Source organism: Thunnus thynnus, chromosome 4 (assembly GCF_963924715.1).
Source record: "Thunnus thynnus chromosome 4, fThuThy2.1, whole genome shotgun sequence".
NCBI classification, from domain to species: Eukaryota; Metazoa; Chordata; class Actinopteri; order Scombriformes; family Scombridae; genus Thunnus; species Thunnus thynnus.
In genome coordinates this window covers 12,583,177-12,602,222 of record NC_089520.1, presented here as the reverse complement: position 1 = coordinate 12,602,222, position 19,046 = coordinate 12,583,177, and the positions used below count along the sequence as shown (strand labels likewise).

At 41.5% G+C, this 19,046-nt stretch overlaps 1 protein-coding gene across 1 annotated transcript; it reads right to left on the bottom strand.

Moving 5' to 3' along the window:
• Positions 1–296: 296 nt before the first annotated feature.
• apcdd1l (adenomatosis polyposis coli down-regulated 1-like) lies at positions 297–16,829 on the bottom strand. The gene is made up of 4 exons (XM_067586758.1): positions 16,297–16,829; positions 7,277–7,454; positions 5,790–6,309; positions 297–4,247 (listed from the first exon to the last, which is right to left on the bottom strand). The coding sequence occupies exons 1-4, from the start codon at positions 16,379–16,381 to the stop codon at positions 3,474–3,476; spliced, it is 1,557 nt and encodes a 518-aa protein (XP_067442859.1). The 5' UTR covers positions 16,382–16,829; the 3' UTR covers positions 297–3,473.
• Positions 16,830–19,046: the final 2,217 nt, after the last annotated feature.

Below are 19,046 nucleotides of genomic sequence, written 5' to 3'. Positions count from 1 at the left end.
AAACAGCAAACAGACAATAGTTATCGACTAGCTGGTGAACATAGTGGAGCATTTAGCAACTGCCAGATATTCCTCTCAGGAGTTGGTGGAGACCAAAACAGAGCTAAAAGGAGATTGAATGAATTTGTAGGCTGGATGTGTAAATAGGCATCAACTCATATAAAAGTGATAATATGTCAATGCTGTGTTCACAGCTTGTTTCTGCTGCCTCCACTTGACCCAAAATTAATTATTGCAGCTTTAACATTATATAATTCATCAATAATTGGGGGGGGGGGGGACTAAATGAATGTGTTTTGATCATATTTGATTTACAGTACAGGTAACAACCTCCAACTGTCATCACCTTTTAATTCAGATATTTCTGAATCCTGATTGGTGCATGCAAGTATGTGGCATGAACCTTTCCCAACATAGCCCCACACACTTCACACCACTGAAGCTCAGAAAAAAAAACAAATTCAGAAATCTCTCATGTGAAATCACCAAAAAATGTTGTAACAGAAAATTGTTTGTTTATGTACTTGCTGGACTCACTCAAAGAAAGACACTGATTAAGAAAATATGTTTTCAGGGCATTTCAAAGAATTGCAACTTGTCTTTTTACGGGAAAAATTAAAAAAAAAAAAACTTTCAGGATTTAGTTTTCATTTCTCATCAGTTCCAAAGTACTGATTTACATATAAATTCAAAATGTTTTGTGTATAAAAATGACTGTTAATAATTTTCAGTGATATCCTGTACTGAGCTGAGCTGCAGTCATTATGTAGAAGCAGGTGTCATGATTTTCCAAATGGAGGATATCTCTCTGCACAGCATGACGCTTCACTTGCTTCAGTCATAACACTGAAAATCTGGAGCTATATATATTCCTCCGTTGTCTCCTAACTGCTGCTCCTCTCGGCTCATTTATTATTGTCAGAACGACTGCAAAATCAATTCTGTTGGCTGACGGCTGCACATTCTAGTGATGCACTGTGCATCCAATATGATATCCGTCTCTGAGTTTTCAGCAGTTGGACCTGTGCTGGAATGTCTTGTGTAATGTGTGAGCCATATGACAGTTATTTATCAAACGGCAGTGCGCTCACCCACTATCTGGGCTTCAAATCAGACCACAGACAAAATCCAGCTCCTGGTTCCTCCCTGATGATACAGTCCCAACTTTATGTTTGGTTCTTGAGATAAAACAGCGTCGTTGGAATATCTCACAAGTAAACTTTAATTTTTACTTTTGTCGGTCGGCCACATGGTCGGTTCACCACTTTGGTTGAGACTGAAATATCTCAACAACTATTGGATGGGTTTGCATGAAATTTTGTACAGACATTAATGTTCCCCAGAGGATTGATGCCACTCACTTTGTTGACACCCTTATGTTTCCATAGCAACACCATGAGGCTGACATTTGTGGTTTTGAGTGAAATATTTCAACAACTATTGGACGGATTGCCCTGAAATTTGGTACATCCATTTATATTCCCCTCAAGATGACTTGCAATGACTTTGCTGATCCTCTGACTTTTAATGTAACACCAACAACAGGTTCAAAGGGTCAAATTTTTGATTTGTCCAATACTTTGGTTTACTAGATGGCGAACAAACATTATCTCCTAAATCACACATACTCGATAGGTGATCTCCGATCCAGACTGAAGAATAATTTAATCCAGACCAGGAACCAATTTAACCTCAGCCTGACCAGGACTACTTTTGAGTGACACATTGGTCACCTGACCTGTCTTCAGTCATAAAGCCCCATTAGTCGCTGCAGTTAGCAAAGTTGCTGTGGAGTGTAGGAGCTCTGGTTGATAAAGTAAAATGGCTTGTTCAAAACTAGCTAATACAAAAGAAAGGAAAGTAGACAGTGAAAAACATGCATTTAGGGATGACTGGCCTGAGAGATACACGATTTGCAATGAAACAGTGGCCATAATGGAGTGGGAACACAAATCGGCACTATGACATCAAACATCCCCAATTTGAACTTTACCCAGACCATGAAGGTAAGAACCACAAAACTGAACCAATTTAAGTTGTGATATCAAGACTCCAGTAGAATAATTGTAAACTAATTTTGTATTGAAATATCATCATGTAATGTATCCTTACTGGACCTTTGATATGTTGTAAATTCTCTCAGACTTGTATTTGAGTACCGATCTAAACAAACTACCACTGACATTGTGAGCATGTTAGTATGCTGTTAGCATTAGCTCATAGCACCACTGTGCAGAGGTACAGCCTCACAGAGCTGCTATGTGGCTGTAGACTCTAAAGACTAATCAAACACAAAATGTTATGAAAAGCCATTTTTAATACACAGAAAATAATCACTTCTTAAAGGACCAGTGTGTAAGATTTAGTGGCATCCAGAGGTGGCAGATTGCAACCAAATGAATACCTCTCCCTTCCCCTCCCCAAGTGTTTAGGAGAACCTACAGTGGCTATGAGTTTGGTTTGTCTGTTCTGGGCTACTGTAGAAACATAGCGGTGCAACATGGCGGCATCTGTGGAAGAGGACCCGCTCTCTATGTAGATATAAAGGGCTCATTCTAAGGTAATGAAAACATGATTCTTATTTTCAGGTGACGACACACTAATTAAAACATTAATATTATATTCCATTTCTGCCAAGTCTGTTCGACTAGATGCCACTGAATCTTACACACTAGACCTTTAAATGGCAGAACTAACTAAAATATTAGACCAACATCTTATGTATAAATGATTATAAAATAAATATTAATTTGATTTGTTTAGGTTGACTGCTGATAGAGAAGCAGGCTAATGCACGAGCTTTAAAGGGGGGGAGATAAAGCAACTTTTCACACCACAGTGGCATTTGACCAATGAAGATGTTTGCAATTAGAGTGCTGATTACACGTTTTCTACTTTTCGGGTGTTTTTCTTTCCAGTTTGTTGAGACAACAATGTTCAAAGTGCATTAGTTATATTGCATCTTGGCTGAAAATGAACCCTCTTGTGAAGTCTGCTGGAATGTCCATGGCTTGCAGTTTGATGTGGAAATAACTGATCCACATTTCAACACTGTGATCATGTTTTGTAATAATACAAGAAAACAGCATTTACTAAGAAATATGAAAAGGGAATTGATCCGTGAAGTGAGAACATCTGTTTGATCATTGTACAAAAGAATATATTTTTACATACTGAAATGATGGCATTTGTATATATTGGTGGTTTATATACAGATAAGTTTTAGGTAGAAACAGAGCTGAAGTTAAGAGTCATTAAAGTGAACCTACTGGCAGCATCTGAAAGCCAGTTGGCAATCCAACATAGCAAGCAGATTTAAAAAAAAAAATTCAGCTCTCCTGAAAGTCTCATGATTTTTCTCGACCACACATGTAGTCAACATCATACAGAAGGAGAGTGAAGGAAAGCTGCCAGAAGACAATGTTCATCAACAACTTCAGCTGTGTAGCAGGCTTGATTCGTGAACAATGTCTCTAATAAACACAGATCCAGCTGCACAGCGCAGATCCAAACACCAGTAACATCACCTGTGCCAGCCTCTCTGTCCCACTGGCAGCTAACTGGACTTGCTTGCTGTTAAAACCTGAGCCATGGCGATACGAGGGATATGTCTCCCCCCCACTGCAAAGCACCAAGGGAGCCTGAAAGGAGGTGGGTCTCCTCTGCGGTCGGTCGGGGCTGGACCCGTCAGTCGGCCTCTCTCCGATGAGCAGCATTGGGTGTTTCCTGTGGTTCAGCTCAGTCTTGAAGAGCTCATACTCCTTATGTGGCAGCTTGATGCCCAGCACTGTGCACCCGTCTGTGGGAGTCAAGTCCTGCTCCACCCCGACTTCCCAGCCTCCAGCCTGACCACACTTTCCTGGCCTCGTCCCGTTCAGCAACTTAGCTGTGGGCTCCTCTATGGCTGTAACGCTCACCTGGGTGACCTTGAACACAAACTCAGTGGCTCCTGACACCTTGGCAGAGGGGTTTCCCTGAGCGTAGTGGCCAGAGGCTCTCAGGGTGAAAGTGAGCTGAGAGCAGGCGGGGTCAGAGTAGTGCCGGTAGATGCCCTCCCACGCGTGCTGGTCAGAATCAAAGGTGAAGTCTCTGGTGAGGAAGAGGACGTTGGGACGGGTTTCGCAGTGCTGGCTGACCCAGCGGCCGGCCAGAGACAGATGGGCTGCAGGGCTGCGAGGCAACACTGGGGGGCGCTGCTCTGTGGAGCGGTACACCAGGGCGCACACAGGACAGGGGTGGATGTGATGCTGAAAAGATTCAGGAGAGATGAGACGTGTTTATAGATTAATATTTCAATTATTTATTTGTTTAACTGCTTAATTGTTCATTGTGAAAAATATAAATTTTCAGCCCAATGGAGCATCTTTAAATTGTTTTGTTTGCCCAAGAGTCCAAAACCTAAAGAAAAGTTACACTGACATAAAGCAGAAAAAAGCAACAAATCCTCACCAAGCAGCAACTACAATGGCTTGAGGCTGAAGTCAATGCGGAGGTACCTAGAGTGCAACACCACCAACTAGATGCTGGATCCAACTGACTCCCATTTAAAAAGCATCAACTTCTCTCTAGAAATAGTGAGTCAATAATTTTTTTCAACAAGTGAAATTTGGCCTAAATCACTAAATTCTGCAACACAAGTGTGCTGGTGGTCATTTTGGAAATTATTGCTCTGTTAATAAGATTTGAAGCCTAATAGTAGCTTTTATTTCTGTCGTGTGGGCGTTGATTGACAGCTGTGATTGACAGTTTGCTCCTGATTATTGTCACAATATTTCAAAGTTTAATGCTACTTGATAACGATACCTGCCCTGTTAGCACACTTTAGCTAAAGTAGCTAATGTTAGCCCAAGTGTGCACCGCTAGGTGTTCACAGTAAGTTCACTAGTGTTCGCTTTGGTTTGAGGTAGCGGGGTGTGTTTTCCAGAGCAGAAAAAGATGGCGCTGACCATAAGCAGCAACTCTGGGCTTCAAACCAGCTCCAATGCAAATCAGTGGGTGACATCACACACCGCTACGTCCATCTTTCTATAAAGTCTATGATCCTCACATTTAAGATCCTGAAACCAGCAACTGTTTGACATTTTTGCTTGATAAATGACTTGAATGATTAATTATCAAAATTGATGACGATGGTTAGTTTCCAGTTGATTGACTAATGGTTTTATTTATTATCCCTTAATATGAATCAACATCTCAGTGTGACCCTTCGTCAAAGTTGCATGTAGATCTGTAAGTTGTGAGCGGTTTAGTCAAAACGATTTGGATCTGAAAAGGTAAATTATACATTTTTTTCACAAGACAGTAGCAACGATTAGAGAAAATTCTGAAAAATTAACATAACTGTGTGTAGCAGAATTTAGCTCCAACCCCCATTTTGGGAACTTTGCTTCAAGTTCATATTAATCACTTGAGGCTTTTTGATCATGTACATTTCCTGATTCTTCATAAAAACCACTTTTGATACCAACTGTGGTAATTACATAAAATGTTATGATTAGTTTTCTTCCAATTTTCACCAGGTGTGAAAATGTAGGATTGGGGGGGAAAGGTTGAACACTTTCTGCACTCCCAGACACAACAGTTAAAGTTGGACTTGAAAGTTTCTTCTTGACCTTGTTTAAAGTTGAAGTGTCCAGAAGGCACTGAAACCCAAACAGCTCAGCAGCAGCAACAGTACAAGATGTTGGGAGTATCTCTGCCTGCTACAATTAATCTCTCAGGTTGTTTCTCCGATGATTTGCTGTGTTAAATAAAAACAAACAAACAAAAAATACACTCTCATGTCTCACCATGGCGTTCTGCAGTGGCTGCTGGTACCCTGTAGGTCTGTAGTTAGTCCTCTGAGTCCAGTCAGTGTGTATGTCCCCTAAGAACAGCTCCTGGACCTTCCCTCCATGGTTGTGGTGTTGTGTCTCCACCCGTATCAGACCCATCTCCATCATGGAGAAGCCCAGCGCTGCCAGACATCCCCTACCTGCCCTGGTGTTGTACAACTCATACAGCTTCCCTGGCACCACTCGACCCAGGGTCAGACCCACACAGGATGGAGGCAGCCTGGAGGCCAGCCTCTGTTTGGCTGCCAGGCTGTGGACCACGATGCCCACCTTGCTGAGGTGGTGTTCGGCTTCAGTGCCTCCGCGGGTGATCCAGGAAGCCTGACGCAGCCGAAGCTTCCCCCTTATCATCAGGGAGTAGGCCGGGTCCTCGCAGCCGCTGTCGGTGTAGTAGTGCTGCAGGGCCTGGAAGTGACGGGTGGGGTGGAAGGTGTAGGAGCGGGTGAGGAACTCTGGACCGGGCCGAACTTCACATCTGAACACGAGGGGAGAGAAATTAAGAGTTTAAAGTAAGTGATTAGTCGTGGCATAACCAGATAAGTCTTTTCTTATGTCAAGTTCACATCTTCATTAGCAAAAGTGTGTCAGGTGTTTGCACATTTTTCTTTTGAGGTTGTTAATAGTATTTTTACGTAACTAAAACCAAATCCTTTCAATGTTTTGGCCCAATAATTAAACCGAACATCTTGGGTCCACAACAAGCTATATACAACACCTTATAAAGTTGATATGGTGAACTTGTCAACAAACAGTTGCCTATTAGCACATCCAGCAGACAAAGTGAAATATTATCATGAATTTGAAGTCGTATTTGTGTCCGCCTGGTGAATGTAAGTGTGATTTCCACTCTCCTTTTAGATCTGTTTTTGGTCTCCACCAACTCCTGAAAGAAATATCTAGATCTGCTGCTAAACGCTCCACTATGTTCACCTGCTCATCCCAAACCGTATCTGTTGGCTGTTTGGCTGAAGGTAGCATACGGAGGGATTTTAGAGCTTTATGACTGAAAACAGCTGCTAAAGTGCGGCTTTGCAAGGCCAGCCGGACGCTGTCTTCCTTTTATTGTGTTTTCCAGGATTTTACAAGGTCTTGAAAACCTGAGGTATGACTTCAGATCTCAAGTTAAGTTTAGTCTTTAGGAATCCAAGTTTTATAGCATTCAAGTCCAAGTCAAGTCTTCACTCCTCATTTCTGAGACTGAAGTCCAAGTCTTGAGCCTCTACAGCTGTGGCTATATCAATTTGAATTCAGTTTTTTGAAAATGATGACTATCTTTTTTTGAATTTATTTATTTTTTTTACAGTTTATCTATAGTAATCTATACAGTATAGTACCACTAATCTATACAGTATATAACAATTAGAGAGAGAGAGTGTGTTCAACCTTAATTTAATCCTTCACTGCTTGTCGTTGCTACTTGGTACACCTTTATGAAAATTTACCTTGTTGACACCCAGGTGCCATCCAGTCTTGGGGGAATATCTGCTGTGATTCTCACTGTGTCCTGTAGGTGGCGGTACTGACAGTGGGGCTCCCACTGCAGGCTCTCGCTGAGGTTGGAGGAGGAAGTGAAGGAGACTGAGGGCACCTCCCATAGTTTACTCCCAGTCCCAGCAACAACTGCAGAGGAAGTTAGACAACAGTGAGTAAATAATCACATTTATCCAATCAGATAAACACAGAGGCTCCATTATACATCATTTAGATTTCCAGGCTGATTTTGGGCCCTTCAGTGGTGGATGTAGACTAAAATTATTCAGTTCAGAGACGATTATCGGCCTCCTTCATCATAAAATGAACGGAACAAATAATAGCCATAGGGGGATATTCACATCTTCTCCCTCTTACATGTAAACACAATTCTGGTTGACTGCAAGCTGTTTCAGGGCTGTAATTTTGGTAAATTTTCCATGTAATGAGTGGTGAGTGGGTGCTATAGAAACCATATATAGCTGTGAATCAGGATGTTGGCCATGGTGCAAAAAGTTTTGGCTTGTCACTCCAATCAGCCTGCAGCTGCAACACACAGTCCTTGTTTTGGGGTTTTGCTTGGAGGCAGGAGGTGTGTGTGTGTAGGTGATTGTGTGTTTGTGCGCATATTTGTATGTATGTATTTCTATCACTGAGATAAAGCAAACAGAGGGTCACTGACAGCAGCAGCCAGCTGAGCCAATAACATCTGTTGATAATATGATTCAAAAAAACACTTTTGATGATGAATGTTCTTGCCTGAGTTTTCCCATACACTGACAGTGAAGTTAATCCAAATGAAAGCATTATTCACTCTATAACATTTATTGATCTGACACGTGCACATCTGCAATCTGTCTGCCTGTCAGTGGTCATAACTGCACTTTCTGCTCTGTCCACTTGTTGTTGCACAGAGATGTGTGAGTTGTCAACACTGCAATGCAGATCGCTCCGATCTGGTTTCAGCTCACACAAAGGCAAGAAGATTTTCTGATTGCACCCTCATGGTTGCAACACTGGGGTCTGGGCAATGTGTGTGTGTGTGTGTGCATTTTTGTGTTCATGAAAATGATTACTTAAGTTTCATCCTCCTAAAACAAATGTCAAAAAGCCAGGGGGATGAGTTCTCACAGATTCTTGTTTTCATCCACTCATTTTTATTCTCAGGTCGGCGTATCCAGCTCACTTTTTCCTCTATTTCCTTTTTCCTTTTCCCTTATGGTCCCTGTTATCCCCATAGCTCTTGCATTCTTCGCTCTCACTTTCTCAACTTTCTCAGGGTCATCTGCGTTAGACAGCTTTATGGGTGTAATCTTAGTCCACTTTTCTCTCATTTGACTTTGGATGCACATGGGGAGAAGGTCACCTGTTGAGCCTTCAGTTGAGCCGGGAGTTAGTTGTGGAAGCGTCAACTGCTAACACCCCAGTTTGAGCCACAGATCAATTTGTTCTCTTATGACTGAGCAGAAGGGGCTCAAAGAAAATGAGGAATTTTTAAAGGAAAATGTGTGACGTTGACTTGCTATGGCTTTTTCTGTAAAAAGCTCCAAGATGGAGCCTGAAAGATCGGCATTTATTAACCTTGTTAGCGTCACAGACGGAGAGGATATTTTTTGTTCCCCTTACTCTTGGAATGCTTCCCATATGCTGACCACAACCACAGACATGTGTGCAGCTCAGTCATTTCCTAGCATCCTTCCACCTGATGCACGCACACACACACACACACACACACACGGACAGACGCACACATATGTACATCTTGAAATGTTTGAAGTGCAAAGTCACAGACCACGAAAACCAAATTTAAACTCAGGGCACATTTCTCCTTCTTCAAGCAGTCTGTCAATTTGTTTATATGATTAATACTTATTTTTCCTGTCACAGGCATTGAAACATGTTTGCAATTTTCCTCATGCAGTGATGTGTTTGCTTATGCTCCATGTCACTGCAGCTGGAGAGGGAACCCGGTCAGTCGGACCCAGCTGCGCTCCCACGGGAGAACTCGAAGCAGAAATACTAATCAGGATTAATTAATTTCCACTGCTCTTTGCAAGTCATCCAATCGGTCTGTTTTCTGTTATCCACCCTTTGTAGCTGCATGCAACATGTTCCCTAAGTGGTTACTCACACACAGCGCAATGAATGGACAGAGAGGCAAAAGTCACAGTATGTGATGTGGAGTCATTTGGGTTGCTATATTTGAGTTTCTGTTTTTGCCAAAGCATTTCTATAGAGTGTTTCTTGAGGTCACTTGTCATTCAGCCCCTTTCCCTCTCTTGGATCTCATTCCAGTTGGGCATATGGTTGCATTTACTAAAAGAGTGCTCATAAAAGCAGAGCTTAGTAAAACAAAATTGCTCATCGTGAGGTTTTAAGTATTCTTCTACAAAAGAGCCTATTCTAACCACAAGTGAGGCAATGTTGTAATACATATGATAATATCCAACCCCCATCTCAATTTGGAGGAGATGGGGGACTATTTTAGTTGATTCACTTCCTACATAGGCAGTCAAATATCATTAGTTTTACCCTGCAATGCTTCCCACTGATTTATTTTTCCACTATGGCCCCTAAAACTTCCTCCTAATGCAGTCTGCACCTCCCTGTCACAGTAACGTGCTTGGTGCATCTTTCAAAACCAAAAAAACCTCAAACTTTAATACTGATGTAGCCACAATGTGAGTAGTTGCTTTCAAAGTTTATAATTGATTATTTATGTATGTAGCATACACGAATAGTTCTGAAGGTCAAATACGTTGACAGAATATCTTTGGGTTTTGAACTTTTTTTGAACATTTTGAAAAGAAAATTATTTAAAAAATTTAGATTTTTTCCCCCTTCCTTTGTTGTTTTATTGAGCAAATGAATAACTGCTTCATTGAGAAACGGTAATAGTCAACAAATAGTCAACCGATTAATTGATAATAAAAATAATTGTTGGTTGCAGCACTAACTTAAAGTAACTTTTACTCAGGTTTTACGCAAACATGTCAATAACCTCTGTGACTTTATAGGGGTCAAGGGTCAACACCTAGAATATGGATAGTTCATAATCAATATTCAGTGAACTCTTTACAGGCTCTTCCCCCATTGAGGAAAAGGACACACACAGCTGTGATGTGCACATACGTTTATGTTGCTTGGATCACCATAGCAACTCGTAAAGAGGGGTAACAACCACTTGTGATAGCTGTTTTTTTTATGAGGACCAGTATTATTAATATGTTGACTGAGAGCAAGATGGGCCAATCAGATCATGTGCAAGCCTTGCCTAAACACTGGGCAGGATGCTCTTCATCTTCCTGCCTCTCTGCTGTGCTGTAGTGAACCTGATTTCACTGTCAAGACCAGCTGAACAACACACCACAGATATTGAATTACAAGCAGACACATACATGTAGTATCATGATTCTGCCACAAGGGGTCAGTGCAGCAGCCTGTGACCTGCGTGTGGTCGGGACGGTCAGTCTGTCATCATCACCAACACACCGCTGCCACCGGCCTGCCCTTCTGCTGACTGATGACCGGCCAAAATAATCTACCTGTCTTTGAGCTTCCATATTCATCCTGTTTACACACACACGCACACACACACACACACGCACGGATGCATGCACGCACGTTCACAAAAATACACTGTACACATTGATTTATACTGTAGAAGGGACACCATTTATAAAAGGACCTCCAAGCTGCACTCTGTTTGTTTGTTTGCATTTGTGATTACGGTTTGGCAGCCTTCGCTCCCCTCTCTCATGTCTCATCCACAGCGCCAAAGTCAAAATACAGCTTTATGTACTTCTTTATTCGGAGTTATCCTGTAAAAACAAGACCCAGATCCAGGCACTTTTGATTCAGGGCTTGCAGGAGGAATCAAGTGCTTGGCGTTAAAGTCCACCCTGTGCCTCGTTCAATAGAGAGAGAAGCCTTTGTCGGTTTCATTGCTGCTTCTGTTTAGGTGTTTACTGAAGGTGAGGGAAGGTATCTATTTTCTGTCACAGAGATGATGTTTGAATACTGAATTGATGGTGAAGCTGGACATATCCCACCAGTATTTTAATTACTTCCTCATGTGTTTCCCTTTTTTTTTTTATGGTGTCCTGTAAAGTCAATTTCTGTCTCTCATCTCTCGTTGCCTCAGTGCTGCAGGACAAGACCCTTTAAAGTGTCCCTGAAGTGCCCGTGCCCTCCTGGCCTGCCTCACCTCACCTCACCTCACCCACCTTCCCCCTTCACTGATTACTGCTCCCCTCCCCTAATGAAAAAGCCATGATGTTTACGGCTCATTTCTCCTGGATGGATTTCAGATTCCTCCTTTCTTTTTTCCTGCCTTTGTTTTTTTTTTTCCTCTCTCTCTCTCTCTCTCTGTGTGTCTGTCAGTGGTTGATGAGGTGAATGAAGTTGGTCAGGAGGATGAGGGGCGGAGGTGGGTGGGGTGAGGCTTCTTCATATTGCTGGAATTACACATGATTAGTGAGGTGAAGTGTGTGTTTTTCTGTGTGTGAGCAGAAATATGAAATGCTACAGTAGCTCAGAGATCTCCTCCAGTCTACATATTTAGTTGACTGCTGCATATCATTCACAGTTCGCAGCTGCTTTTTCAGCCACTCGAAGTCGCTGAGTTGTCCTCCAGATTTTGGGTAGGTGATATAAGATTCCCAACCTTTTTTTGGCTTGTGACCTCATACAATGAAGACCTGCCTACTTGCAACCTCTTGTCAAAAGTTGCATATGTCTATAAGTTATGAGCAGTGGTTACCAAAGAGTTATTTTCCCTTCTCAACTTCCTCGATTGCTTAATTTGTATAACTGTTAGAAGCCAAAAGAGGCAGTAACATTTTGCTGGAAAAGCAAAGTTTAGAGAAAAGTCCAAATAAAAAACTAAAAAAAAATATCTATGTGGCGGAAATTAGTTTTCTTCTTCTGTCTTATCCTGTTCATTATCTTCCAATTCTCAAGTCTATCTTGTAGCCTTTTAGAAAGTTGAGAACCACTGTTATTAGATACCTGGATTGGTCTTCTAATAGGAAGTGAAATTTACTGCCTCCAACATACTGATGGATAAAATTATTTCCCATTAAATTATCTCCTCTTTTGACAGTACTACCCATAATCCATCATGAAATGTGACTGCGTAGCTGCATATTTTCTGTGCAGTTGTCCGATTTGCAGTTTTTTCTTTGTTTTTCTACTCAGAGGTCAGCGCACACAAACACAGGATATAAATATCTCACTGACCACAGCAACAGGGACAACTGTTTTGTTTTTCATTCAAGCTGCTGTTCAGTGGAAGCCATTTTGGATGTCCTGACTCTCTGCAGCTCTCTTGCTTAATCTTGTGGAACTATTATATTAGTTTTGGTTTTAAGATGGACGAGGTTGGGCACATTTGGACTACTCTGATTATTTTCTCTCCTGTGATTGTGGACCAGCTCAGGATCAGTTCTGTTGTCCTATATGGTAAAAAAAAACACCTATAGGGGACCAGTGTTGGGCAGATTATTTAAAAAATGTAATTAATTACTCATTGCATGTTATTAATTGAAAGATTAATTACATTACTCATTACTCAACAGCGAAATTAATTAGTGATGTTACTTGTTACTTAATGTCTGTAAACATATCTTCATATGAATGCAGAATCTGTAGGCAAGGGACAAGATTTTGGTATCAGAAGCGTTCTGGTTTCCGTTCCCATATCTGGTTTTCCATAAACTTTCAACTCGTGTACTAAAAGAACAAATTGCTTTCAATTTGCTTTAGCAAGTTGCTAATCAGACTTTAAACAATGACCGGTGCACAGAAGAGGAAGTCTTGGCCCAAATATCCCAAACATTGTCCATTTCCCCTAAAACGGACAATGTCGTCAGACGATAGGCGATGAGTTCCGAGTTTACTGTCATTATTCAGTCCAACTCCATCAAAGGTGTCTTTAAACAGCTACAGAACCTCTACACCACCACCACACACACGTCACATGTTCTTTATTTAACATGTGTAAAAGTTAAAAACAAGACATTATGGTTTAACATGCAGTTAGCACTGTTTGGAGGTGTTTATTGACCATCAGCAGCTAACATTAGCTTAGCCCCAGTGACTCACCCAATGCAACACTCCAGAGAAGTCCTGTCCTGTGGTTCTCTAACTGAAGGCTTAGCAAACAAATGTCTGCAAATGTAAATAAGACAACTTTTTTACTTTCTGGGAAGCACATTTCTCATCTTTTGGTGGAGGCTGACCTCCTCCCTCCACCCTTGTGCTCAGCTAACAAGTCTCACAGCAGTCTGTCGTCTGAATGCACAGAGAAGAAATTGACACTAACCATCCATCAAGCTCCCAGTTAGACAGCAAACAAGCCGACCCCAAAATTGTCAGAGTTTCAGAGTGTTACTGGGATTGTAACTGTAATGTAATTGCTAAATTTAAAAATCGTAATCCCTTACTCTACTTGCTACCACATTACTCTAAACCTGTCAGGGACTAATGAAGGCAAACACAAACCGTCACCTGCTCACTGCAGTACTCTGCTTCTGTCTCTTTTCCTTCCCTCCACCCTTTTGTCAAAGTCAGGCGAGGGTCAAGTTGATTTAGAGGTTTTCCAAAGAACATGAGGTCTGTTGTGTTATTGTAACCCAGAGTCCCCCCTTCCTTTTTTTGGGCTTTAACCTCAGCATCTCATAGCGGTCTGCCGGACCAGGAGTATCCCTCAGTTCCCGGGGCAGCGCATGGACGACTACTGTTGTCTTTTCATCACAGCATAAGCTGGTTAATCCAGCAGCCTCGTTTATTTAGACAAGGGATCTACAGAGGTTTGCCCAGTGGTCACTGCTGCCAGTTCCACTGTGGTTAGCGAACTCTGGTTCTTGTTCACCAAGCAACAACACATGGATCGTCCTGCTGCATCCAACACTCTCACCATGAATAAAACAGCTGTCACATGAAGCCAACACATCCATCTATCCAGCTTTTTTTTATCAATAAATGTGTTATTTGCATATTTAGTAGCTCATTCAATGTTCAAACAGTTTCTGCTGTTATTCAAACTTCGCTGACTCTTATTTTGGATTTTGAGCTAGTACACAGATGCAGAGAAGATCCCTGATTATAATTGCATCCCTGATTATAATTGCACCTGACAATCTGACATTGTGGTGTCTTTTCTTGGTGGATAGTCGAGGCTGTCAAGATGTAGATATCAGACAAGGGAAGTTGATGGTCCATTTATGTTTTAGAGCTGAGATTACATCGGTTTCACCTTAATCCAAATGCTCGGTTTGGAGAAGTTTTGGGAGATCTGTCGGTGGGTGTTTCACATACTTGGAAAGTTTAAAGTTGGAACAGGACCGTTACAGACCAAAAATAGGAATGCTGCATCCAAGATTTAATTTAGATGAATATGATCAAGGGTTTTTCTGTTCAGACTACATTGACAAATTAAATAGTGATAGGGTGGGATCACATACTGTTCCCATCCAAGGACCATATCCAAATATTTACTGCAGTCTCTTCCGTTTAGCAAATTGGTCACTTTTATCTTTGTCAAAAACTTAAACAAGTGAGGCAGAACTCCAAGAACTCAATGTTTGTAGCTTTAAAGTCAGAGTTTGGGTTCAAAAGGTGGTCAGAAAATGGCGAGCAAAGAGTTGCGCAAAAGTCTTAATACGAAATCAATATTTCATCGTTTAATCGTCAGCGTGAAATACACTGTGATGGAAAGCTTTCTCTTCACAAAATTACTTCATGAATTAATCTTAAGACAAATTTTGCAGTCCAAACAATTCCACTTTGATATCAGTGTTTCTCATTTATTTTCTGTTGTCTTTGGGGTGAATAACTGCTTGGCTCTTCATGGCATCTGTTTAAGGCCAGCAACTCAACCTCATCTGTCTCCTCTACTAGACGTGAGCCGTGAAAAAGAAAAACACAGATATTCTCTACCAGTCCACTGCTGAAGCAGCCATGGATGGAGGGAGGGGTAGGGTTGGCGCTGAGTTGCTGGATGATGATTAAAACTGGGCAGATGCCTCCTCCTGTCTTTCTCCCGCCGTCCATCACCCTAACTGGCCCTGATGGCCAAAACGCTGCGCTTCCGCAACCAAGGCTGTGGCGGCTGGACAATCAGCTCTGCACAGCAGCCTGAGGTAGGGTCAGTAATGGATGTCTCCTGTTATTCTAACCATTAACATAATGGCAACATTAGTTCCAGGGCCACGCTTCCCTGCTCCTAGGGAACCATTGTTTAAAGGCACCAGCCAGAGCCCTTTTTTTAGACTCCTCCACAGGCCACAGATCCGACTGATGCTTTGAAGACACACAGAGGAGAAGGGGGGAACACAGACCGGCTATTCATAAGTCTAATATCAGCAGAGGTTGTGTTTTTATTTTTCAAAGTGGTGTTAAACTTTGGAAATCATTTGAATTGTGACAAATTACATAATAACTTCCTCGTAATTGTGAGTTTTTGTGTTATAATCTCTTCCTTTTTGTCTCCCTGTCCCGCCATGTGTTCTTTAAGCTAAATCCCCAAGTGTTCAGCTGATTTCTCACATGAGAGAGCATTTATATCATTGTTTTCATAATGAAACAGATTTGGATTATAGGAGGAAATCTGCAACAGTCTTTTAAGATCAGATTCTAAATGCAAGATTTACACTGCAGTAAGTTATTCTCGTACTTCAGGAATAATAACTTAAAAATGAATTTGACGGGCATTTTTGACTCTTACAGAACTTGTGATTATGCAACTCCATAATCAGTTAAAAGTTTTCTTAAACCAATCTTGATGTATCTTCAAAAATTTGTATCAAAAATTGATAATGAGGCGCCATACGAATTTAATCAGGCAAAATCTGCAACCACTCACTGGACAGATGTCTGTGGATTTCTGAGAGTAATTAAAGACAAACTATATATTCAAAAAGTTGTTTAGACAGCTGGAAGGTTTAATAAAAAAACACACACCCATCCTGCAGACAGTGCCTGAACTCACCTTGCCAGAGCCACATCAACCAGACTCCCCTCAACAGGTGACTGAAACGTCCGTTTGACATGTTTCCTGCTTCCGCACACTTCATTCACACACTCTGCTTAGAAAACAAACTTTGATCCCCGGGAAATCCAAGAAACACAGAGGCTCCTCCTGTCAACAAAAGACGATCTTGTAGGATATCACCATGACACGAGCACATATGAAGTGTCCTGTAATCCCTCTGATGAAATTCTGGTCTCCTGTTCAGCCAGCAGGAAGGTTTTTCCCTCTCTTCTTGTTCTTCTACCTCCACTTCTTGGCTTCCATGGTCTGATAAGAAAGTCCTCAGTTGGAACCACTCGCTTCATGCAACTTCTCCACACTGGTGCTTTCCTTTAGTTGGCGAGAGGGAGAGTAAATGCTCCCTCTCTCTCTCTCTCTCTCCCTCTCTCTCTCTCTCTCTCCACCACCCCCTCTCTCAATCACACACCGTTAGCCTCACTACTGTGCAGCACTGTGGATTGGTTCCACTTGATGCATGTGCAGTGAGTGCGTGCGTGCATGTGAGCTGGAATATTTTGTGAGGGTGTTTATGAGTGTGTGTCTGTGTGTGCACTCCTGTCTGGCTCTTATGGTTTGGAGCTGAGAGGAGGGAGTAAGAGACAGAGAGAGAGAGAGAGAGAGAGAGAGAGATGGAGGGAAAGCAAAGATAGAGAAAGTTTCAGAGAGAGTGTGTGTATGTGTGAGTGTGTATGTGTGTGTGTATGTGTGTGTGCGGAGGAGGGGATTTGAGCTTCAAACTTCCTAAAGTGAAATCTCTGGGGAGCTTTAAGAGCAAGGTGCAAAAGGGCAGTGGTGAATATGAGTAAGTAAACTCCAAAACATGTTTTCTCAGTGACTGTACATCTAGTGGTATCTCACCATGTTGATAGTTTTGTTTTTATTTGCAAAGGTTTTTAGGTTTGTATATATCTGAGATTTCTGCTTCCACTTAATACAATGGTGGCAAATGGAATTTAGTTTGTTGCTTACTGCATTAAAAAAAACAAATCTAACCCCTTTTCATCCAGTTTCCTTTCATTTCCACTTTAAGACATAGGTTCACATTTTTAAAGCCTTTCTTAAAACAATACTCACAGCCCCATGTCTACGCTGAAACAGTTTTTGGTCACTTTAATCATCCTTACCTGCCATGAAGAGATCTCTTTGTAACAAAACTCCAATTTCAGCAAAAATGAGACTTCATTTTAATACAGAACGTACAGAATTATATTAAAAAGATCTTAAGTTTGGGAGATACACACCTGATCTGTCTAACTTAGACTCAGTTTTGCTTACACTGGAATCGCAGTGGAAAATTCAGGCTTTACCTGAGCTTCAAAATCCATTTTTGCACATCGTTCCCCATCTTTTAAACTGGAGGCCAGGTCAGGAAGGGATCTCTTCACGGACGGTATGAACAGGAGTAACGAGTACAGCAGCCAAAAACCTGTTTCAATATACATATGGACATGTGAGCATTTGAAAAAATGTCATTTGTGTATCCTTTAAGTAGCATTAAGCCTCTTATTCCGCAATGTCTGACGGTATCATATATATGTATTTTTTTTTTATTCCTGCTTGTCATTGAAGCTGCATGATTTTTACACTCAGTGACATGTTTGAACCCAATACTTTATACACATTTCCCCAAACTTAAGCCTGACTTTGTCTTTGGAAACTTTAAGACTTCCACTAGAATTTAAAATAAAGTTCTCTGTGTTTTAAAGATGTTTGGATGCACATCATGAGTTTGTACTGGTATTGAAGAAGTTAAAAAGTCAACAGAAATATTAATATTCCAGTTACTCTGAATAGTTTTCATTGGAACCAGGTTTTACCAAAGAAATAGTCCCAATGAAAACTGTTGACAGTGAGGTCTGTGGCTTATTGAGAGTAATGGGAACACTGTTCCTGGAGAGATGTCGTTGTTGAATTTGTTTTATGTAATTTTTGTAGGCTGTGAGCACCATAAATCGAATTCCGTTCAGCTCCAATTTATTGTGGTGGAGGCAGAAATCCCAGAGATGGATATCTGAAAACTTTTGCATACAAAACCAAAACTATCTGCATGGCTGTATACCTCGAGATATGAGTGACAAAATGTGTTTTTTTGTAATTTGGGTGGACCAACCCTTTAAACTCAAAAAGGCGAAGGTAAAAAAAAAACGTATAAACTCAAATGTGCAGCAGCTGCACACACACATTTTGCAAAAACCCATATCACACCCCATTAGAAAGACACATGCACACACAAACGCTCCAGTCACACTGATTCATAGGCTCCGCATACACATGTGGTCTGACGGAGCTGTTGACACTGTTGACCGCTGCAGAGGTAAAGACGGGTTTCAAAGTGCCTGCCAAGCGAGAGTTGGCAGCACATCTACGACGGGTGGGCTGACCAGAGCCCTGGCTCACAATCAGGGGTGCGTACACTCCCGACACCATTACACACACAGCCAATGGCCAATGCAATTGGGCTGAGCAATTTTACCGCCGGTGTAGTGTTTTATATGGCAGATTTGTAATGCATCATCTTGCTTATATTAACATTTCTTTGCCAATTGTCAGCTCGCCTGAATCTGTTCCTCCTGAGCCACATGTTCAAAGCACTTGCCCAGACATTCTCACAAGACAGTCGTAATGCCACGTTCTCGTAATCGTGAAGCACAACATGTAGGTACAGTATTAACGATAAACTTTTGTCTTATCTTTTTATTTACTACTTC

What these genes read in the sequence shown, in the direction of transcription:
- apcdd1l (XM_067586758.1), bottom strand. Translation starts at nt 16,381, where the DNA reads ATGAAGTGTGCGGAAGCAGGAAACATGTCAAACGGACGTTTCAGTCAC. An exon ending in GTTGATGTGGCTCTGGCAAG is followed by an intron (nt 7,455 to 16,296) that starts GTGAGTTCAGGC and finishes CTTCCTCTGCAG; the next exon opens with TTGTTGCTGGGACTGGGAGT. An exon ending in AGCCACTGCAGAACGCCATG is followed by an intron (nt 4,248 to 5,789) that starts GTGAGACATGAG and finishes GAATCTTTTCAG; the next exon opens with CATCACATCCACCCCTGTCC.